Source organism: Acipenser ruthenus, chromosome 7, assembly GCF_902713425.1.
Source record: "Acipenser ruthenus chromosome 7, fAciRut3.2 maternal haplotype, whole genome shotgun sequence".
NCBI classification, from domain to species: domain Eukaryota; kingdom Metazoa; phylum Chordata; class Actinopteri; order Acipenseriformes; family Acipenseridae; genus Acipenser; species Acipenser ruthenus.
Window position 1 is genome coordinate 46019247 of NC_081195.1, and position 18748 is coordinate 46037994.

At 36.3% G+C, this 18748-nt stretch overlaps 3 protein-coding genes across 3 annotated transcripts; all 3 read left to right on the forward strand.

Annotated features, from left to right (window-relative positions):
• Positions 1-1502: 1502 nt before the first annotated feature.
• On the forward strand, positions 1503-3552 carry LOC117416202 (sulfotransferase 6B1-like). Its single transcript, XM_059027131.1, has 6 exons — positions 1503-1719; positions 1854-2062; positions 2212-2338; positions 2514-2608; positions 2745-2931; positions 3065-3552. Exons 1-6 carry the CDS (start codon positions 1581-1583, stop codon positions 3181-3183), a joined length of 876 nt encoding a protein of 291 aa, XP_058883114.1. The 5' UTR covers positions 1503-1580; the 3' UTR covers positions 3184-3552.
• Positions 3553-8786: 5234 nt separating this feature from the next.
• On the forward strand, positions 8787-10968 carry LOC117416179 (sulfotransferase 6B1-like). Its single transcript, XM_059027133.1, has 6 exons — positions 8787-9002; positions 9137-9345; positions 9495-9621; positions 9797-9891; positions 10209-10395; positions 10529-10968. Exons 1-6 carry the CDS (start codon positions 8864-8866, stop codon positions 10645-10647), a joined length of 876 nt encoding a protein of 291 aa, XP_058883116.1. The 5' UTR covers positions 8787-8863; the 3' UTR covers positions 10648-10968.
• A 5272-nt stretch (positions 10969-16240) lies between these two features.
• On the forward strand, positions 16241-18420 carry LOC131737524 (sulfotransferase 6B1-like). Its single transcript, XM_059027134.1, has 6 exons — positions 16241-16449; positions 16584-16792; positions 16942-17068; positions 17244-17338; positions 17656-17842; positions 17976-18420. Exons 1-6 carry the CDS (start codon positions 16311-16313, stop codon positions 18092-18094), a joined length of 876 nt encoding a protein of 291 aa, XP_058883117.1. The 5' UTR covers positions 16241-16310; the 3' UTR covers positions 18095-18420.
• Positions 18421-18748: the final 328 nt, after the last annotated feature.

Below are 18748 nucleotides of genomic sequence, written 5' to 3' on the forward strand. Positions count from 1 at the left end.
ACGTGATTAGTAGAGCTTGCCAAGATCTGAGATGGGTACCGGTGTAAAATAAAAGTAAAACCTTGTTACATGACTGCTCTTGTTAGTACAGTAGTCTCTGCATATCAGAACTCCACCTAAGAGAACACTTCGGAACACCCTTGTGGCGAAACTGATTTTTCCCATTGTAAATACTCCGGCTAAGGATCAGGAACTACGCTTAAAAGAACACCTTCTTGGCACCGATAGCGATTTGTTTACAACTGATACAGTACTGGTTTGTAACCTGACAACTCATCATCATCAAACTTAAATTAAAATGGTTTATTCAGTCTTTTCAAAAGTGACTTGTCATCGCGAGAGTGTCTTCAGGCACACTGATTGGTTTATTTGTTTATTTATTGGTTTTAAAAAAAGGCTTTATCTCCTGAGTCAGGATCAATCATACAACAAGTTCCTTACAATAAAATCAAATGTGCATATGTTGCCCATTCGGAAAAAATGAAACATATTGTTTTATTTAATCTGAAAATAATTTAAAAAAAACACTTCTTAGTACAGTACATTCGTAACATTTCTGCATGGCTGCCCTGCCATGTGTGCGTCTGTTGGTTTCACTCAGCTCATTGACCGGCACACTGCACTGCAGCGCCATCTGCAGTCATGACTGTACTAGAGCATCTCCCTAAATTATTTACACAACCCTAACATGCGATACTGGAAGTGAATGAAAACAAGTATGTTAAAAAATGGCTTTATCTCCTGAGTCAGGATCAATCATACAACAAGTTCTTGACAATAAAATCAAATGTGCATGGAAAAATGGAAAGTGGCACATGGTTGAATGTCTCATGCAGCTCTAAAGAGTCAATCCACAACTGGCCTTCAGCCTCGGTCTGTTCACTTCTAACACACAAAGACTTTCACCTTCCTACAAGCCTGTATTATACTCCATCACAATCTTTCTAACCAATTTAGAAAATTCATTTCTATAAAGTAATTGTGTGTAATAGGAATGATTTGAGATTTCAAACATGGAAGTTTTATCACTACTTCACTACACTTCAGAACAGGAGTAGGGCAGCAGTGTGGAGTAATGGTTAGGGGCTCTGGCCTCTTGATCGGAGGGTTGTTGGTTCAGTCCCAGGTGGAGACACTGCTACTGTACCTTTGAGCAAGGTACTTTACCTAGATTGCACCAGTAAAAACTCAACTGTATAAATGGGAAATTGCATGTAAAAATAACATGATATCTTCTAACAATTGTAAGTCGCCCTGGATAAGGGAGTCTGCTAAGAAAAAAATAATAAGTAAGATATTATTTGAATAGATGGAATTATAATTTTAGGTGTGGGTATAAAACACAGAAGGGACTCTAACTCAGCGCTATTAAATGCCTCATCATCTTTACGACAGAGACTTGATTACACCATTTCCTTCTGGTATGTTTCTAAAAACATTCCTTTACATCACTGATAGTTTCCGGTTCCCAGCTGAAAGATTGATATATAAAGAGAGAAATGTTTCTCATGGACCCAGATAACGCAGTATCAAGCTCTTTCTGAAGACATTTGACAAACTCTAAAGACATTCATCACAAGATGCCAGAACAGACTGAGCTCATTCACACCTTCAATGGCATTCCATTTTCTACAAGAGTATCAAAAGAGCTCCTTCAGTCCCTGGACACCTTTGAAGCCAGAGAAGACGACGTGTTATTAGTTTCCTATCCAAAATCAGGTAAGACACATTTCGGAATATTATTTTATATCTTCCCATGTACTTTAATAACTATTAAAAGTTGGTCTATCAGAAATGGGTAGATCAGTATACACAGACTACTTGACTGATGTGTGTTTTGAAACTCTTCCTAGGCACGCACTGGCTTACAGAGATTATGAAGAATCTGTACCACAGCCACAATGAAGACAATGGGGTTAGCAAAGTGACACTGACATCACCTCTGGAGTTCGGAGATCTCTCCAAGTTCGATGAGCTGAGAAACCTCCCCAACAAGAGGCTCATCCCAACACACCTCAACTATGAAATGATCCCAGTGCAGTTCAAAACGAAAAAATGCAAGGTAACAGAAAACAGCCATTATGTCTATTGCTTTATCAAATAACACGACCATGAAATAATAATAATGCAAAGTATAACAGCAAAATGATTAAGTCTGAGCTTGTGTCTGAATCACACAAACTAAAACTATTATCTTGTTCTTGTTTACAGATGATTTATGTGATCAGAAATCCTAAGGACACCGCTGTTTCATTGTACCATTATTACAAGCAGAACCCCAATCTGCCCAAGATTGAGAAATGGTCCACCTTTTTAGAAATGTTCTTGAAAGGAGAAGGTAAATATGAGTAATGTTTAGATAGAGATGGAAAAATATGAAGAACATGAATTAAATCTGCATGTAGTTAAAATAGTTACCACCATGTCATTTTATTTTTTATGTCGGACATGATATATGATGCAAAAATGTTAATTCGATACAATAATTTGCTTTGCCTGTATTTGTATTGCAGTTGTGTGCGGTTCCTGGATTGACCATGTCCTTAGCTGGGAAAAGAGTAAAACTGATGAAAATGTCCTTGTTCTGTACTACGAGTCCTTAAAGGAGGTGAGTTCAAAATGGAGCACAGGCATGGACATCATCCATTTGATATTGTCTTACATTAGGGTAGAACTAAATCATCAACAACTAAAAAGTCACTTTGAGGAAACTGACTAAACTGTCAAATGTATGTTTTTCACAGGATCTTCCAAAATATGTCAAGGAGATCAGCACATTTTTGGGCATCAATGTCACTGAAGAGCAAGTCAAAGACATTTCAAAGAAATCTTCCTTCAGTGAAATGAAGGAAAAGGCAGAGAAGGAGAAAGTGAATCCAAACCACACGGTCTGTGTACTGACTTCCAACAAGAAGCTGATATTTAGGAAAGGTAAGAGTTGCATCACCACTGAACTAAAACTAAAGCAGTGTAATGCTAAAAGAGAGACCATTAATAAGCCCAAAACAACAGGGTATTCATTGACTTATGCAAATAATACATTCAAATACTTTATTTCTTTCAGGTACTGTTGGTGACTGGAAAAATCATTTCACTTCCAAGCAGAATGCCAGGTTTGATGAGCTGTTCAATGAAAAAATCAACTCCAGTGAATTAGCAAGACGTGTGGAATATGAGAGTTAGAATATAAAGAGCAATGGCACACTTATTGTATTAATGATGTAAATAAACTGCAATACTGTAGTAAGGGGTTTCCCAATGTAATATCTTGTCAAAACTGACTCCCTTGTTATTGGGTGAAATCTGTAACTCATGGCACTTTTTGCTGGGAAGACTTTGATTCACTTTGTTTTGGTAAATCAAAAGGAAAATATTTTTGTATTAAATGTATAAATGTACTTTCTTAAAATAATATGTATTTATTTATTTATGTAATTATTTGTGTATGTGCTTGGAATTGTTTTCTCTGTTCAGTAGTTATTTCCTGCACAGCATTAATGTATAAATAGATGTTAAATTCTTGCACACAATAAAGATTTACAAACTACAGAATTGCTGAATTCTAGTTATTATTGACAAGTGGAATACAAAAGCTTCCTATTAATCATACAATGAAGAAGTATTTTTGTTTAGCTTTTGGAAAACAAACAAACTAAAAACCAACCACGTTTCTGTTTTTAATGTGTGGATACTGTAAAGGCAGCATAACAACATCCCATCTATTATTTTGAGAAGTCAAAGAAAAGAGGAAAGTGACACAAAGTTGTACAGCTAATTTGATTGCCTTTTCATCCCTGGTTTGTTGTGGTCAATAGGTTATGTCAGGCCATCATTCTTTTTCACATGCCACTCAGTGACACAGCTATAGGACCCAGCAGGGTTTCTACTGGTATAGACTCTGATATCATTGTTAGTACGTCTTAAACCAATTATTGCCATAGAACTATGGATCACCTGTATACCCTCCACCCAAAAAATAGAAATTTTTAATTGTTCATTATTATAAAAAGTGTTAAAATCAAATATAGATACCATTTTTTCAAAAGCTATATACTCACTACCTTATGAGCCTCTTCATCAATTCTCTTCCATTTTACTTGCCTTGGTGATGGAGTTGAGGAACAAACCGCTCCAGTATTTCTTGTGTAAAGGTGGATTTACTAATAATATAAAACCACCCATAATTATTTAACTTCTTATGACTGTTTTTTGGTTTTATTTGTAAACCATTTGTAACACCCCCTCAGACAAGGGGCGTGCAAACATAGGTTAAAAGATTTAAAACACAGAGGGGTTATTTTGAATATCAGAGCATATTTTGAAAGCTCAGAGCAAAATATTATATAATAATTGATCAGGTTCTTTTTATTCAGATCTAAAATACAGTGAACAGTGTCACCAGGAAAAACACACAGGCATACCAAATCAATGGAAATTAATTGATTGGACAGCACATTTAAAAGTAGCGTCAACACATTATTCAAGATCCTTATAGAAGACCACTTCACCAGGAATTACTCAGTACACATTTTCCATTGACAGGTAGTCATCATGAATATAATTAGTCAAAATAGTTATTTTAATCAACCAAGTGTAAACTGCAATATTTCACATTGAAAAGGGCTTCTAACACACACATGCACACAATGTCTGTGCAGGGGAGGGAACTTCACAAAGAAAAATCAGTATGACAAAACCTCACTTTAATTACAGAACCGTCAATTTCGGGTGGCTACCGACAGGCTAAAAATGTTTAATTCGCTCGGGTTCAATATTTCAAATAATCGGTAGGAAAGTCCATTTACAGGCCGATCTCACTTTCATCTGTTACTCTCTATAATCAATCCTGCACAAACAAAACCCCAAGACAAAAGACAGACATACACAAACCCACAGGTGGCCATCCTGTTTTTAAGAAATGTGGGCTACAGTATTTATATTCATGTGCGTAAAACTATCAATAATTCAATTAGTCTGTATTCAATAAGGCACAAATCACATAAACATGTAAAATTATAATAATGAAACATGCAATCGCAAAATAAATATGTGAAGGATAACAGGCCATTATTGACCCTGTTACATATTCCCTACCATATCTTAATATATAAAGAAGAAAGTTTGTCTGTCGGTCTTTCTTTTTGTTCCTTTATGCATTCGGACCCCGCAGGAGCCAGTGCAACCAAACTTTGCATGGCATCCTCTTTCATCCAGGGGAAGGTCGAGAGCTATGTTTGGATCAAAAATGTTGACCTCCGGGGTACTTTATTTAGTAACCCCATTGCTGGATCACTACAGTAGCCATGTATCATTAATGAAACCCACAAAACCAAAAATAAATAAATAAAAAGAACAAAAATTGTAAAAAATTTAAAAATGGCAACAAAAAAAAAAGTTAAAAAAAGGGAAAGGGGTCCGAGCGCATTGTGCGACACCCAAGATCGGTAACCTATAGGAAACCATAAGGCTACCATTCCCCAATTTGTCATGCATGAAATATTGAATTTCCCCTGGTAACATCGGGTACTTCAGCTAGTGTTTTATAAAATAAAGCCACAGCTTACAGTAAACATTGAATTGTGTAACATGGCTCTAATATGCACAGGATGTAATGACACATCTCATGGTTTTGTGACACTAATTCAGTCTAGTATTTGTAAGGAAATGTCACAACCTCTTCCATTGCATCTATTGTCTTGTCATACTTAAGATACAGGTACCGGTAGTAGCAAAATCTATTTTACCCTGATTTATTCCTTTCTCTTCCAGAAAAAAAAACAAAAAAAACATTTTGGTGTTAACCATATGATGAAAAAAGTTATCCTCTTTGTTAAATATTTGAACACAGAATAATATAATAAATAATATAATTATTTAGCAGACGCTTTTATCCAAAGCAACTTACAGAGACTAGGGTGTGAACTAAGCATCAACAACTGCTGCTGCTGCTGCTGCACAGTCACTTACAATAGGACCTGGGTTTTCCATCTCATGCAAAGGACAGAGCACAAGGAGGTTAAGTGACTTGCTCAGGGTCACACACATTGAGTCAGCGGTTCAGCACAGATTTGAACTGGGGGCCTCCTGGTACAAAACCCTTTGCTTTAACTATTGGCCCACCAAGTTTGCCTTTGAAATCTCAATTTCTGCATATTTAATATGAGGCTTTTGAATAAATGTGTCCAAGTTAATGACATTATTACCTACTGGAACTCGACAAGAACATCAACTTCAGAATTGATTTTTTAAATACAAATACCAATTTAATAAAACTAAGCACCCTTGTCAATGTTTCCTATTCTACCTGTTGTATTACCTTCAATCCATCAGGCCAATTAATAACAAAAAGGCAATACAGACTATATGCATCGTATTGTATAGGCTTTAACAATATATAAATTCCTTGAAGAAGTTAATATGATGGTTTGTAACATACCTCCCACTTTCAATGGATTGCCCAGAGCTAACCAAATCGCACCAGTGTGCATCGCTTAATTCAAAATCACAACATGGGAGACATGGCAGGACAGAACACAAGCATTCTTCAGTTTGAACTTTGCATTACATTTTTTATTTTGCTTTATTGAAATTGGTGTGTCTGAGAATTAAATTTGGAGATAAACTTTCTAAATTTCATGCCTTGACTTAGGATCTGTTCTAAATCTCTGCTTTGTTCAATTGAGGGACAACTGGATTCTACATGCTGAATCACACTTTTTTATTACTAAACCCACAAGTTCATATTTTCAATTCACACTTTAATTGTATGTATACAGCTGTTTATGTTTTTTGTCATTTGTTTGTCTGCATATTAAATCTAACGGAACTAAGCTTACAAAAGATTTTGAGAATCCTGAGAAAAGAGGAAAGTGACACCCAACTTCAGTTGTGCAAAAATCCTGGCTTTGGTTGTGGTCAGAAAGTCATGGATGTTTGTCACTACGTTTCTGTTACGCCACTCAATGGTTTAGTTTACATGCAACCTTAACATGCAATGTGAATTCTGTGCACATCTTCCACATATTTCTGCATTTGAAGAGCTCACATTCCTGCTCTGTGAAGCCAAGGGGCAATTGCTGGCCTGATGCTTGCCTGAAGCTTTCTGCCAATTCAATACACCATTGTGCCACTAGCACTACACCTTTATGCAGGCACTTTGTAATAATCTCACAGACAGGACAGATGTAAGTGGGTGCCCTGCCCCTCAGGTTAAAACTGTTATTCCAGTACCCAGAGTTCCAGGAAGGAGCGAGGAATGGGAAAGAGGAGCATCTGAGAGGATGACGTGATTAGTAGAGCTTGCCAAGATCTGAGATGGGTACCGGTGTAAAATAAAAGTAAAACCTTGTTACATGACTGCTCTTGTTAGTACAGTAGTCTCTGCATATCAGAACTCCACCTAAGAGAACACTTCGGAACACCCTTATGGCGAAACTGATTTTTCCCATTGTAAATACTCCGGCTAAGGATCAGGAACTACGCTTAAAAGAACACCTTCTTGGCACCGATAGCGATTTGTTTACAACTGATACAGTACTGGTTTGTAACCTGACAACTCATCATCATCAAACTTAAATTAAAATGGTTTATTCAGTCTTTTCAAAAGTGACTTGTCATCGCGAGAGTGTCTTCAGGCACACTGATTGGTTTATTTGTTTATTTATTGGTTTTAAAAAAAGGCTTTATCTCCTGAGTCAGGATCAATCATACAACAAGTTCCTTACAATAAAATCAAATGTGCATATGTTGCCCATTCGGAAAAAATGAAACATATTGTTTTATTTAATCTGAAAATAATTAAAAAAAAACACTTCTTAGTACAGTACATTCGTAACATTTCTGCATGGCTGCCCTGCCATGTGTGCGTCTGCTGGTTTCACTCAGCTCATTGACCGGCACACTGCACTGCAGCGCCATCTGCAGTCATGACTGTACTAGAGCATCTCCCTAAATTATTTACACAACCCTAACATGCGATACTGGAAGTGAATGAAAACAAGTATGTTAAAAAATGGCTTTATCTCCTGAGTCAGGATCAATCATACAACAAGTTCTTGACAATAAAATCAAATGTGCATGGAAAAATGGAAAGTGGCACATGGTTGAATGTCTCATGCAGCTCTAAAGAGTCAATCCACAACTGGCCTTCAGCCTCGGTCTGTTCACTTCTAACACACAAAGACTTTCACCTTCCTACAAGCCTGTATTATACTCCATCACAATCTTTCTAACCAATTTAGAAAATTCATTTCTATAAAGTAATTGTGTGTAATAGGAATGATTTGAGATTTCAAACATGGAAGTTTTATCACTACTTCACTACACTTCAGAACAGGAGTAGGGCAGCAGTGTGGAGTAATGGTTAGGGGCTCTGGCCTCTTGATCGGAGGGTTGTTGGTTCAGTCCCAGGTGGAGACACTGCTACTGTACCTTTGAGCAAGGTACTTTACCTAGATTGCACCAGTAAAAACTCAACTGTATTAATGGGAAATTGCATGTAAAAATAACATGATATCTTCTAACAATTGTAAGTCGCCCTGGATAAGGGAGTCTGCTAAGAAAAAAATAATAAGTAAGATATTATTTGAATAGATGGAATTATAATTTTAGGTGTGGGTATAAAACACAGAAGGGACTCTAACTCAGCGCTATTAAATGCCTCATCATCTTTACGACAGAGACTTGATTACACCATTTCCTTCTGGTATGTTTCTAAAAACATTCCTTTACATCACTGATAGTTTCCGGTTCCCAGCTGAAAGATAGATATATAAAGAGAGAAATGTTTCTCATGGACCCAGATAACGCAGTATCAAGCTCTTTCTGAAGACATTTGACAAACTCTAAAGACATTCATCACAAGATGCCAGAACAGACTGAGCTCATTCACACCTTCAATGGCATTCCATTTTCTACAAGAGTATCAAAAGAGCTCCTTCAGTCCCTGGACACCTTTGAAGCCAGAGAAGACGACGTGTTATTAGTTTCCTATCCAAAATCAGGTAAGACACATTTCGGAATATTATTTTATATCTTCCCATGTACTTTAATAACTATTAAAAGTTGGTCTATCAGAAATGGGTAGATCAGTATACACAGACTACTTGACTGATGTGTGTTTTGAAACTCTTCCTAGGCACGCACTGGCTTACAGAGATTATGAAGAATCTGTACCACAGCCACAATGAAGACAATGGGGTTAGCAAAGTGACACTGACATCACCTCTGGAGTTCGGAGATCTCTCCAAGTTCGATGAGCTGAGAAACCTCCCCAACAAGAGGCTCATCCCAACACACCTCAACTATGAAATGATCCCAGTGCAGTTCAAAACGAAAAAATGCAAGGTAACAGAAAACAGCCATTATGTGTATTGCTTTATCAAATAACACGACCATAAAATAATAATAATGCAAAGTATAACAGCAAAATGATTAACTCTGAGCTTGTGTCTGAATCACACAAACTAAAACTATTATCTTGTTCTTGTTTACAGATGATTTATGTGATCAGAAATCCTAAGGACACCGCTGTTTCATTGTACCATTATTACAAGCAGAACCCCAATCTGCCCAAGATTGAGAAATGGTCCACCTTTTTAGAAATGTTCTTGAAAGGAGAAGGTAAATATGAGTAATGTTTAGATAGAGATGGAAAAATATGAAGAACATGAATTAAATCTGCATGTAGTTAAAATCGTTACCACCATGTCATTTTATTTTTTATGTCGGACATGATATATGATGCAAAAATGTTAATTCGATACAATAATTTGCTTTGCCTGTATTTGTATTGCAGTTGTGTGCGGTTCCTGGATTGACCATGTCCTTAGCTGGGAAAAGAGTAAAACTGATGAAAATGTCCTTGTTCTGTACTACGAGTCCTTAAAGGAGGTGAGTTCAAAATGGAGCACAGGCATGGTCATCATCCATTTGATATTGTCTTACATTAGGGTAGAACTAAATCATCAACAACTAAAAAGTCAATTTGAGGAATCAAATTAACTGGAACAATCCCTGTTATATATTCTATAGCAGATGCATGTTGGGGAAATTTCTAGAAAACATTATTTAGATTCTTTTGAACATGATGGTCTGATTTTTTTTCTTTTCCATGCTATCCCACTGGGGTTAATTCAATCAATTAACACTAATACATTTAGCCATTCCCTCAATGTAAAACTAAACTGTCAAATGTATGTTTTTCACAGGATCTTCCAAAATATGTCAAGGAGATCAGCACATTTTTGGGCATCAATGTCACTGAAGAGCAAGTCAAAGACATTTCAAAGAAATCTTCCTTCAGTGAAATGAAGGAAAAGGCAGAGAAGGAGAAAGTGAATCCAAACCACACGGTCTGTGTACTGACTTCCAACAAGAAGCTGATATTTAGGAAAGGTAAGAGTTGCATCACCACTGAACTAAAACTAAAGCAGTGTAATGCTAAAAGAGAGACCATTAATAAGCCCAAAACAACAGGGTATTCATTGACTTATGCAAATAATACATTCAAATACTTTATTTCTTTCAGGTACTGTTGGTGACTGGAAAAATCATTTCACTTCCAAGCAGAATGCCAGGTTTGATGAGCTGTTCAATGAAAAAATCAACTCCAGTGAATTAGCAAGACGTGTGGAATATGAGAGTTAGAATATAAAGAGCAATGGCACACTTATTGTATTAATGATGTAAATAAACTGCAATACTGTAGTAAGGGGTTTCCCAATGTAATATCTTGTCAAAACTGACTCCCTTGTTATTGGGTGAAATCTGTAACTCATGGCACTTTTTGCTGGGAAGACTTTGATTCACTTTGTTTTGGTAAATCAAAAGGAAAATATTTTTGTATTAAATGTATAAATGTACTTTCTTAAAATAATATGTATTTATTTATTTATGTAATTATTTGTGTATGTGCTTGGAATTGTTTTCTCTGTTCAGTAGTTATTTTCTGCACAGCATTAATGTATAAATAGATGTTAAATTCTTGCACACAATAAAGATTTACAAACTACAGAATTGCTGAATTCTAGTTATTATTGACAAGTGGAATACAAAAGCTTCCTATTAATCATACAATGAAGAAGTATTTTAGTTTAGCTTTTGGAAAACAAACAAACTAAAAACCAACCACGTTTCTGTTTTTAATGTGTGGATACTGTAAAGGCAACCTAACAACATCCCATCTATTATTTTGAGAAGTCAAAGAAAAGAGGAAAGTGACACAAAGTTGTACAGCTAATTTGATTGCCTTTTCATCCCTGGTTTGTTGTGGTCAATAGGTTATGTCAGGCCATCATTCTTTTTCACATGCCACTCAGTGACACAGCTATAGGACCCAGCAGGGTTTCTACTGGTATGGACTCTGATATCCTTGTTAGTACGTCTTAAACCAATTATTGCCATAGAACTATGGATCACCTGTATACCCTCCACCCAAAAAATAGAAATTTTTAATTGTTCATTATTATAAAAAGTGTTAAAATCAAATATAGATACAATTTTTTCAAAAGCTGTATACTCACTACCTTATGAGCCTCTTCATCTATTCTCTTCCATTTTACTTGCCTTGGTGATGGAGTTGAGGAACAAACCGCTCCAGTATTTCTTGTGTAAAGGTGGATTTACTAATAATATAAAACCACCCCTAATTATTTAACTTCTTATGAGTGTTTTTTGGTTTTATTTGTAAACCATTTGTAACACCCCCTCAGACAAGGGGCGTGCAAACATAGGTTAAAAGATTTAAAACACAGAGGGGTTATTTTGAATATCAGAGCATATTTTGAAAGCTCAGAGCAAAATATTATATAATAATTGATCAGGTTCTTTTTATTCAGATCTAAAATACAGTGAACAGTGTCACCAGGAAAAACACACAGGCATACCAAATCAATGGAAATTAATTGATTGGACAGCACGTTTAAAAGTAGCGTCAACACATTATTCAAGATCCTTATAGAAGACCACAACTATTCAATTCACCAGGAATTACTCAGTACACATTTTCCATTGACAGGTAGTCATCATGAATAGAATTAGTCAAAATAGTTATTTTAATCAACCAAGTGTAAACTGCAATATTTCACATTGAAAAGGGCTTCTAACACACACATGCACACAATGTCTGTGCAAGGGAGGGAACTTCACAAAGAAAAATCAGTATGACAAAATCTCACGTTAATTACAGAACCGTCAATTTCGGGTGGCTACCGACAGGCTAAAAATGTTTAATTCGCTCGGGTTCAATATTTCAAATAATCGGTAGGAAAGTCCATTTACAGGCCGATCTCACTTTCATCTGTTATTCTCTATTCTCAATCCTGCACAAACAAAACCCCAAGACAAAAGACAGACGTACACAAACCCCCAGGATGGCCGTACTGTTTCTAAGAAATGTGGGCTACAGTATTTATATTCATGTGCGTAAAACTATCAATAATTCAATTAGTCTGTATTCAATAAGGCACAAATCACATAAACATGTAAAATTATAATAATGAAACATGCAATCGCAAAATAAATATGTGAAGGATAACAGGCCATTATTGACCCTGTTACATATTCCCTACCATATCTTAATATATAAAGAAGAAAGTTTGTCTGTCGGTCTTTCTTTTTGTTCCTTTATGCATTCGGACCCCGCAGGAGCCAGTGCAACCAAACTTTGCATGGCATCCTCTTTCATCCAGGGGAAGGTCGAGAGCTATGTTTGGATCAAAAATGTTGACCTCCGGGGTACTTTATTTAGTAACCCCATTGCTGGATCTCTAAGTAGCCATGTATCATTAATGAAACCCACAAAACCAAAAATAAATAAATAAAAAGAACAAAAATTGTAAAAAATTTAAAAATGGCAAAAAAAAAAAAAAGTTAAAAAAAGGGAAAGGGGTCCGAGCGCATTGTGCGACACCCAAGATCGGTAACCTATAGGAAACCATAAGGCTACCATTCCCCAATTTGTCATGCATGAAATATTGAATTTCTCCAGGTAACATCGGGTACTTCAGCTAGTATTTTATAAAATAAAGCCACAGCTTACAGTAAACATTGAATTGTGTAACATGGCTCTAATATGCACAGGATGTAATGACACATCTCATGGTTTTGTGACACTAATTCAGTCTAGTATTTGCAAGGAAATGTCACAACCTGTTCCATTGCATCTATTGTCTTGTCATACTTAAGATACAGGTACCGGTAGTAGCAAAATCTATTTTACCCTGATTTATTCCTTTCTCAAACATTTTGGTTTTAACCATATGATGAAAAAAGTTATCCTCTTTGTTAAATATTTGAACACAGAATAATATAATAAATAACATAATTATTTAGCAGACGCTTTTATCAAAAGCAACTTACAGAGACTAGGGTGTGAGCTAAGCATCAACAACTGCTGCTGCTGCTGCTGCTGCACAGTCACTTACAATAGGACCTGGGTTTTACATCTCATGAAAAGGACAGAGCACAAGGAGGTTAAGTGACTTGCTCAGGGTCACACACATTGAGTCAGCGGTTCAGCACGGATTTGAACTGGGGGCCTCCTGGTACAAAGCCCTTTGCTTTAACTATTGGCCCACCAAGTTTGCCTTTGAAATCTCAATTTCTGCATATTTAATATGAGGCTTTTGAATAAATGTGTCCAAGTTAATGACATTATTACCTACTACAACTCGACAAGAACATCAACTTCAGAATAGATTTTTTAAATACAAATACCAATTTAATAAAACTAAGCACCCTTGTCAATGTTTCCTATTCTACCTGTTGCATTACCTTCAATCCATTAGACCAATTAATTACAAAAAGGCAATACAGACTATATGCATCGTATTGTATAGGCTTTAACAATATATAAATTCCCTGAAGAAGTTAATATGATGGTTTGTAACATACCTCCCACTTTCCATGGATTGCCCAGAGCTAACCAAATCGCACCAGTGTGCATCGCTTAATTCAAAATCACAACATGGGAGACATGGCAGGACAGAACACAAGCATTCTTCAGTTTGAACTTTGCATTACATTTTTTATTTTGCTTTATTGAAATTGGTGTGTCCGAGAATTAAATTTGGAGATAAACTTTCTAAATTTCATGCCTTGACTTAGGATCTGTTCTAAATCTCTGCTTTGTGGGGGACAACTGGATTCTGCATTCTGAATCACACTTTTTTATTACTAAACCCACAAATACATATTTTCAATTCACACTTTAATTGTATGTATACAGCTGTTTAAGTGTTTTGTCATTTGTTTGTCTGTACAGTAATTGTAACGGAACAAAGCTTACAAAAGATGTTGAGGATCCTGAGAAAAGAGGAAAGTGACACCCAACTTCAATTGTGCAAAAATCCCGGCTTTGGTTGTGGTCAGACAGTCATGGAGGGTTGTCACTACGTTTCTGTTACGCCACGCAATGGCTTAGTTTACATGCAACCTTAACATGCAACGTGAATTCTGTGCACATCTTCCACATATTTCTGCATTTGAAGAGCTCACATTCCTGCTCTGTGAAGCCAAGGGGCAATTGCTGGCCTGATGCTTGCCTGAAGCTTTCTGCCAATTCAATACACCATTGTGCCACTAGCGCTACACCTCTATTCAGGCACTTTGTAATAATCTCACAGACAGGACAGATGTAAGTGCCCTGCCCCTCAGGTTAAAACTGTTATTCCAGTACCCCGAGTTCTAGGAAGGAGCGAGGAATGGGAAAGAGGAGCATCTGAGAGGATGACGTGATTAGTAGAGCTTGCCAAGATCTGAGATGGGTACCGGTGTAAAATAAAAGTAAAACCTTGTTACATGACTGCTCTTGTTAGTACAGTAGACTCTGCATATCAGAACTCCACCTAAGAGAACACTTCGGAACCCCCTTGTGGCGAAACTGATTTTTCCCATTGTAAATACTCCGGCTAAGGATCAGGAACTACGCTTAAAAGAACGGCTTCTTGGCACCGATAGCGATTTGTTTGCAACTGATACAGTACTGGTTTGTAACCTGACAACTCATCATCATCAAACTTAAATTAAAATGGTTTATTCAGTCTTTTCAAAAGTGACTTGTCATCGCGAGAGTGTCTTGAGGCACACTGATTGGTTTATTTGTTTATTTATTGGTTTTAAAAAAAGGCTTTATCTCCTGAGTCAGGATCAATCATACAACAAGTTCCTTACAATAAAATCAAATGTGCATATGTTGCCCATTTGGAAAAAATGAAACATATTGTTTTATTTAATCTGAAAATAATTAAAAAAACACTTCTTAGTACAGTACATTCATAACATTTCTGCATGGCTTCCCTGCTATGGGTGCGTCTGTTGGTTTCACTCAGCTCATTGACCGGCACACTGCACTGCAGTGCCATCCCAGTCATGACTGTACTAGAGCATCTCCCTAAATTATTTACACAACCCTAACATGCGATACTGGAAGTGAATGAAAACAAGTATGTTAAAAAATGTCTTTATCTCCTGAGTCAGGATCAATCATACAACAAGTTCCTGACAATAAAATCAAATGTGCATGGAAAAATGGAAAGTGGCACATGGCTGAATGTCTCATGCAGCTCAAAAGAGTCAATCCACAACTGGCCTTCAGCCTCGGTCTGTTCACTTCTAACACACAAAGACTTTCACCTTCCTACAAGCCTGTATTATACTCCATCACAATCTTTCTAACCAATTTAGAAAATTCATTTCTATAAAGTAATCGTGTGTAATAGGAATGATTTGAGATTTCAAACATGGAAGTTTTATCACTACTTCACTACACTTCAGAACAGGAGCAGGGCAGCAGTGTGGAGTAATGGTTAGGGGCTCTGGCCTCTGGATCGGAGGGTTGTTGGTTCAATCCCAGGTGGAGACACTGCTACTGTACCTTGGAGCAAGGTACTTTACCTAGATTGCACCAGTAAAAACTCAACTGTATAAATGGGAAATTGCATGTAAAAATAACGTGATATCTTCTAACAATTGTAAGTCGCCCTGGATAAGGGAGTCTGCTAAGAAAAACATAATAACAAGTAAGATATTATTTGAATAGATGGGATTATAATTTTAGGTGTGGATATAAAACACAGAAGGGACTCTAACTCAGCCCTATTAAATGCCTCATCATCTTTACGACAGAGACTTGATTATACCATTTCCTTCTGGTATGTTTCTAAAAACATTCCTTTACATCACTGATAGTTTCCGGTTCCCAGCTGAAAGATTGATATATAAAGAGAGAAATGTTTCTCATGGACCCAGATAACGCAGTATCAAGCTCTTTCTGAAGACATTTGACAAACTCTAAAGACATTCATCTCAAGATGCCAGAACAGACTGAGCTCATTCACACCTTCAATGGCATTCCATTTTCTACAAGAGTATCAAAAGAGCTCCTTCAGTCCCTGGACACCTTTGAAGCCAGAGAAGACGACGTGTTATTAGTTTCCTATCCAAAATCAGGTAAGACACATTTCGGAATATTATTTTGTATCTTCCCATGTACTTTAATAACTATTAAAAGTTGGTCTATCAGAAATGGGTAGATCAGTATACACAGACTACTTGACTGATGTGTGTTTTGAAACTCTTCCTAGGCACGCACTGGCTTACAGAGATTATGAAGAATCTGTACCACAGCCACAATGAAGACAATGGGGTTAGCAAAGTGACACTGACATCACCTCTGGAGTTCGGAGATCTCTCCAAGTTCGATGAGCTGAGAAACCTCCCCAACAAGAGGCTCATCCCAACACACCTCAACTATGAAATGATCCCAGTGCAGTTCAAAACGAAAAAATGCAAGGTAACAGAAAACAGCCATTATGTCTATTGCTTTATCAAATAACACGACCATGAAATAATAATAATGCAAAGTATAACAGCAAAATGATTAAGTCTGAGCTTGTGTCTGAATCACACAAACTAAAACTATTATCTTGTTCTTGTTTACAGATGATTTATGTGATCAGAAATCCTAAGGACACCGCTGTTTCATTGTACCATTATTACAAGCAGAACCCCAATCTGCCCAAGATTGAGAAATGGTCCACCTTTTTAGAAATGTTCTTGAAAGGAGAAGGTAAATATGAGTAATGTTTAGATAGAGATGGAAAAATATGAAGAACATGAATTAAATCTGCATGTAGTTAAAATCGTTACCACCATGTCATTTTATTTTTTATGTCGGACATGATATATGATGCAAAAATGTTAATTCGATACAATAATTTGCTTTGCCTGTATTTGTATTGCAGTTGTGTGCGGTTCCTGGATTGACCATGTCCTTAGCTGGGAAAAGAGTAAAACTGATGAAAATGTCCTTGTTCTGTACTACGAGTCCTTAAAGGAGGTGAGTTCAAAATGGAGCACAGGCATGGTCATCATCCATTTGATATTGTCTTACATTAGGGTAGAACTAAATCATCAACAACTAAAAAGTCAATTTGAGGAATCAAATTAACTGGAACAATCCCTGTTATATATTCTATAGCAGATGCATGTTGGGGAAATTTCTAGAAAACATTATTTAGATTCTTTTGAACATGATGGTCTGATTTTTTTTCTTTTCCATGCTATCCCACTGGGGTTAATTCAATCAATTAACACTAATACATTTAGCCATTCCCTCAATGTAAAACTAAACTGTCAAATGTATGTTTTTCACAGGATCTTCCAAAATATGTCAAGGAGATCAGCACATTTTTGGGCATCAATGTCACTGAAGAGCAAGTCAAAGACATTTCAAAGAAATCTTCCTTCAGTGAAATGAAGGAAAAGGCAGAGAAGGAGAAAGTGAATCCAAACCACACGGTCTGTGTACTGACTTCCAACAAGAAGCTGATATTTAGGAAAGGTAAGAGTTGCATCACCACTGAACTAAAACTAAAGCAGTGTAATGCTAAAAGAGAGACCATTAATAAGCCCAAAACAACAGGGTATTCATTGACTTATGCAAATAATACATTCAAATACTTTATTTCTTTCAGGTACTGTTGGTGACTGGAAAAATCATTTCACTTCCAAGCAGAATGCCAGGTTTGATGAGCTGTTCAATGAAAAAATCAACTCCAGTGAATTAGCAAGACGTGTGGAATATGAGAGTTAGAATATAAAGAGCAATGGCACACTTATTGTATTAATGATGTAAATAAACTGCAATACTGTAGTAAGGGGTTTCCCAATGTAATATCTTGTCAAAACTGACTCCCTTGTTATTGGGTGAAATCTGTAACTCATGGCACTTTTTGCTGGGAAGACTTTGATTCACTTTGTTTTGGTAAATCAAAAGGAAAATATTTTTGTATTAAATGTATAAATGTACTTTCTTAAAATAATATGTATTTATTTATTTATGTAATTATTTGTGTATGTGCTTGGAATTGTTTTCTCTGTTCAGTAGTTATTTTCTGCACAGCATTAATGTATAAATAGATGTTAAATTCTTGCACACAATAAAGATTTACAAACTACAGAATTGCTGAATTCTAGTTATTATTGACAAGTGGAATACAAAAGCTTCCTATTAATCATACAATGAAGAAGTATTTTAGTTTAGCTTTTGGAAAACAAACAAACTAAAAACCAACCACGTTTCTGTTTTTAATGTGTGGATACTGTAAAGGCAACCTAACAACATCCCATCTATTATTTTGAGAAGTCAAAGAAAAGAGGAAAGTGACACAAAGTTGTACAGCTAATTTGATTGCCTTTTCATCCCTGGTTTGTTGTGGTCAATAGGTTATGTCAGGCCATCATTCTT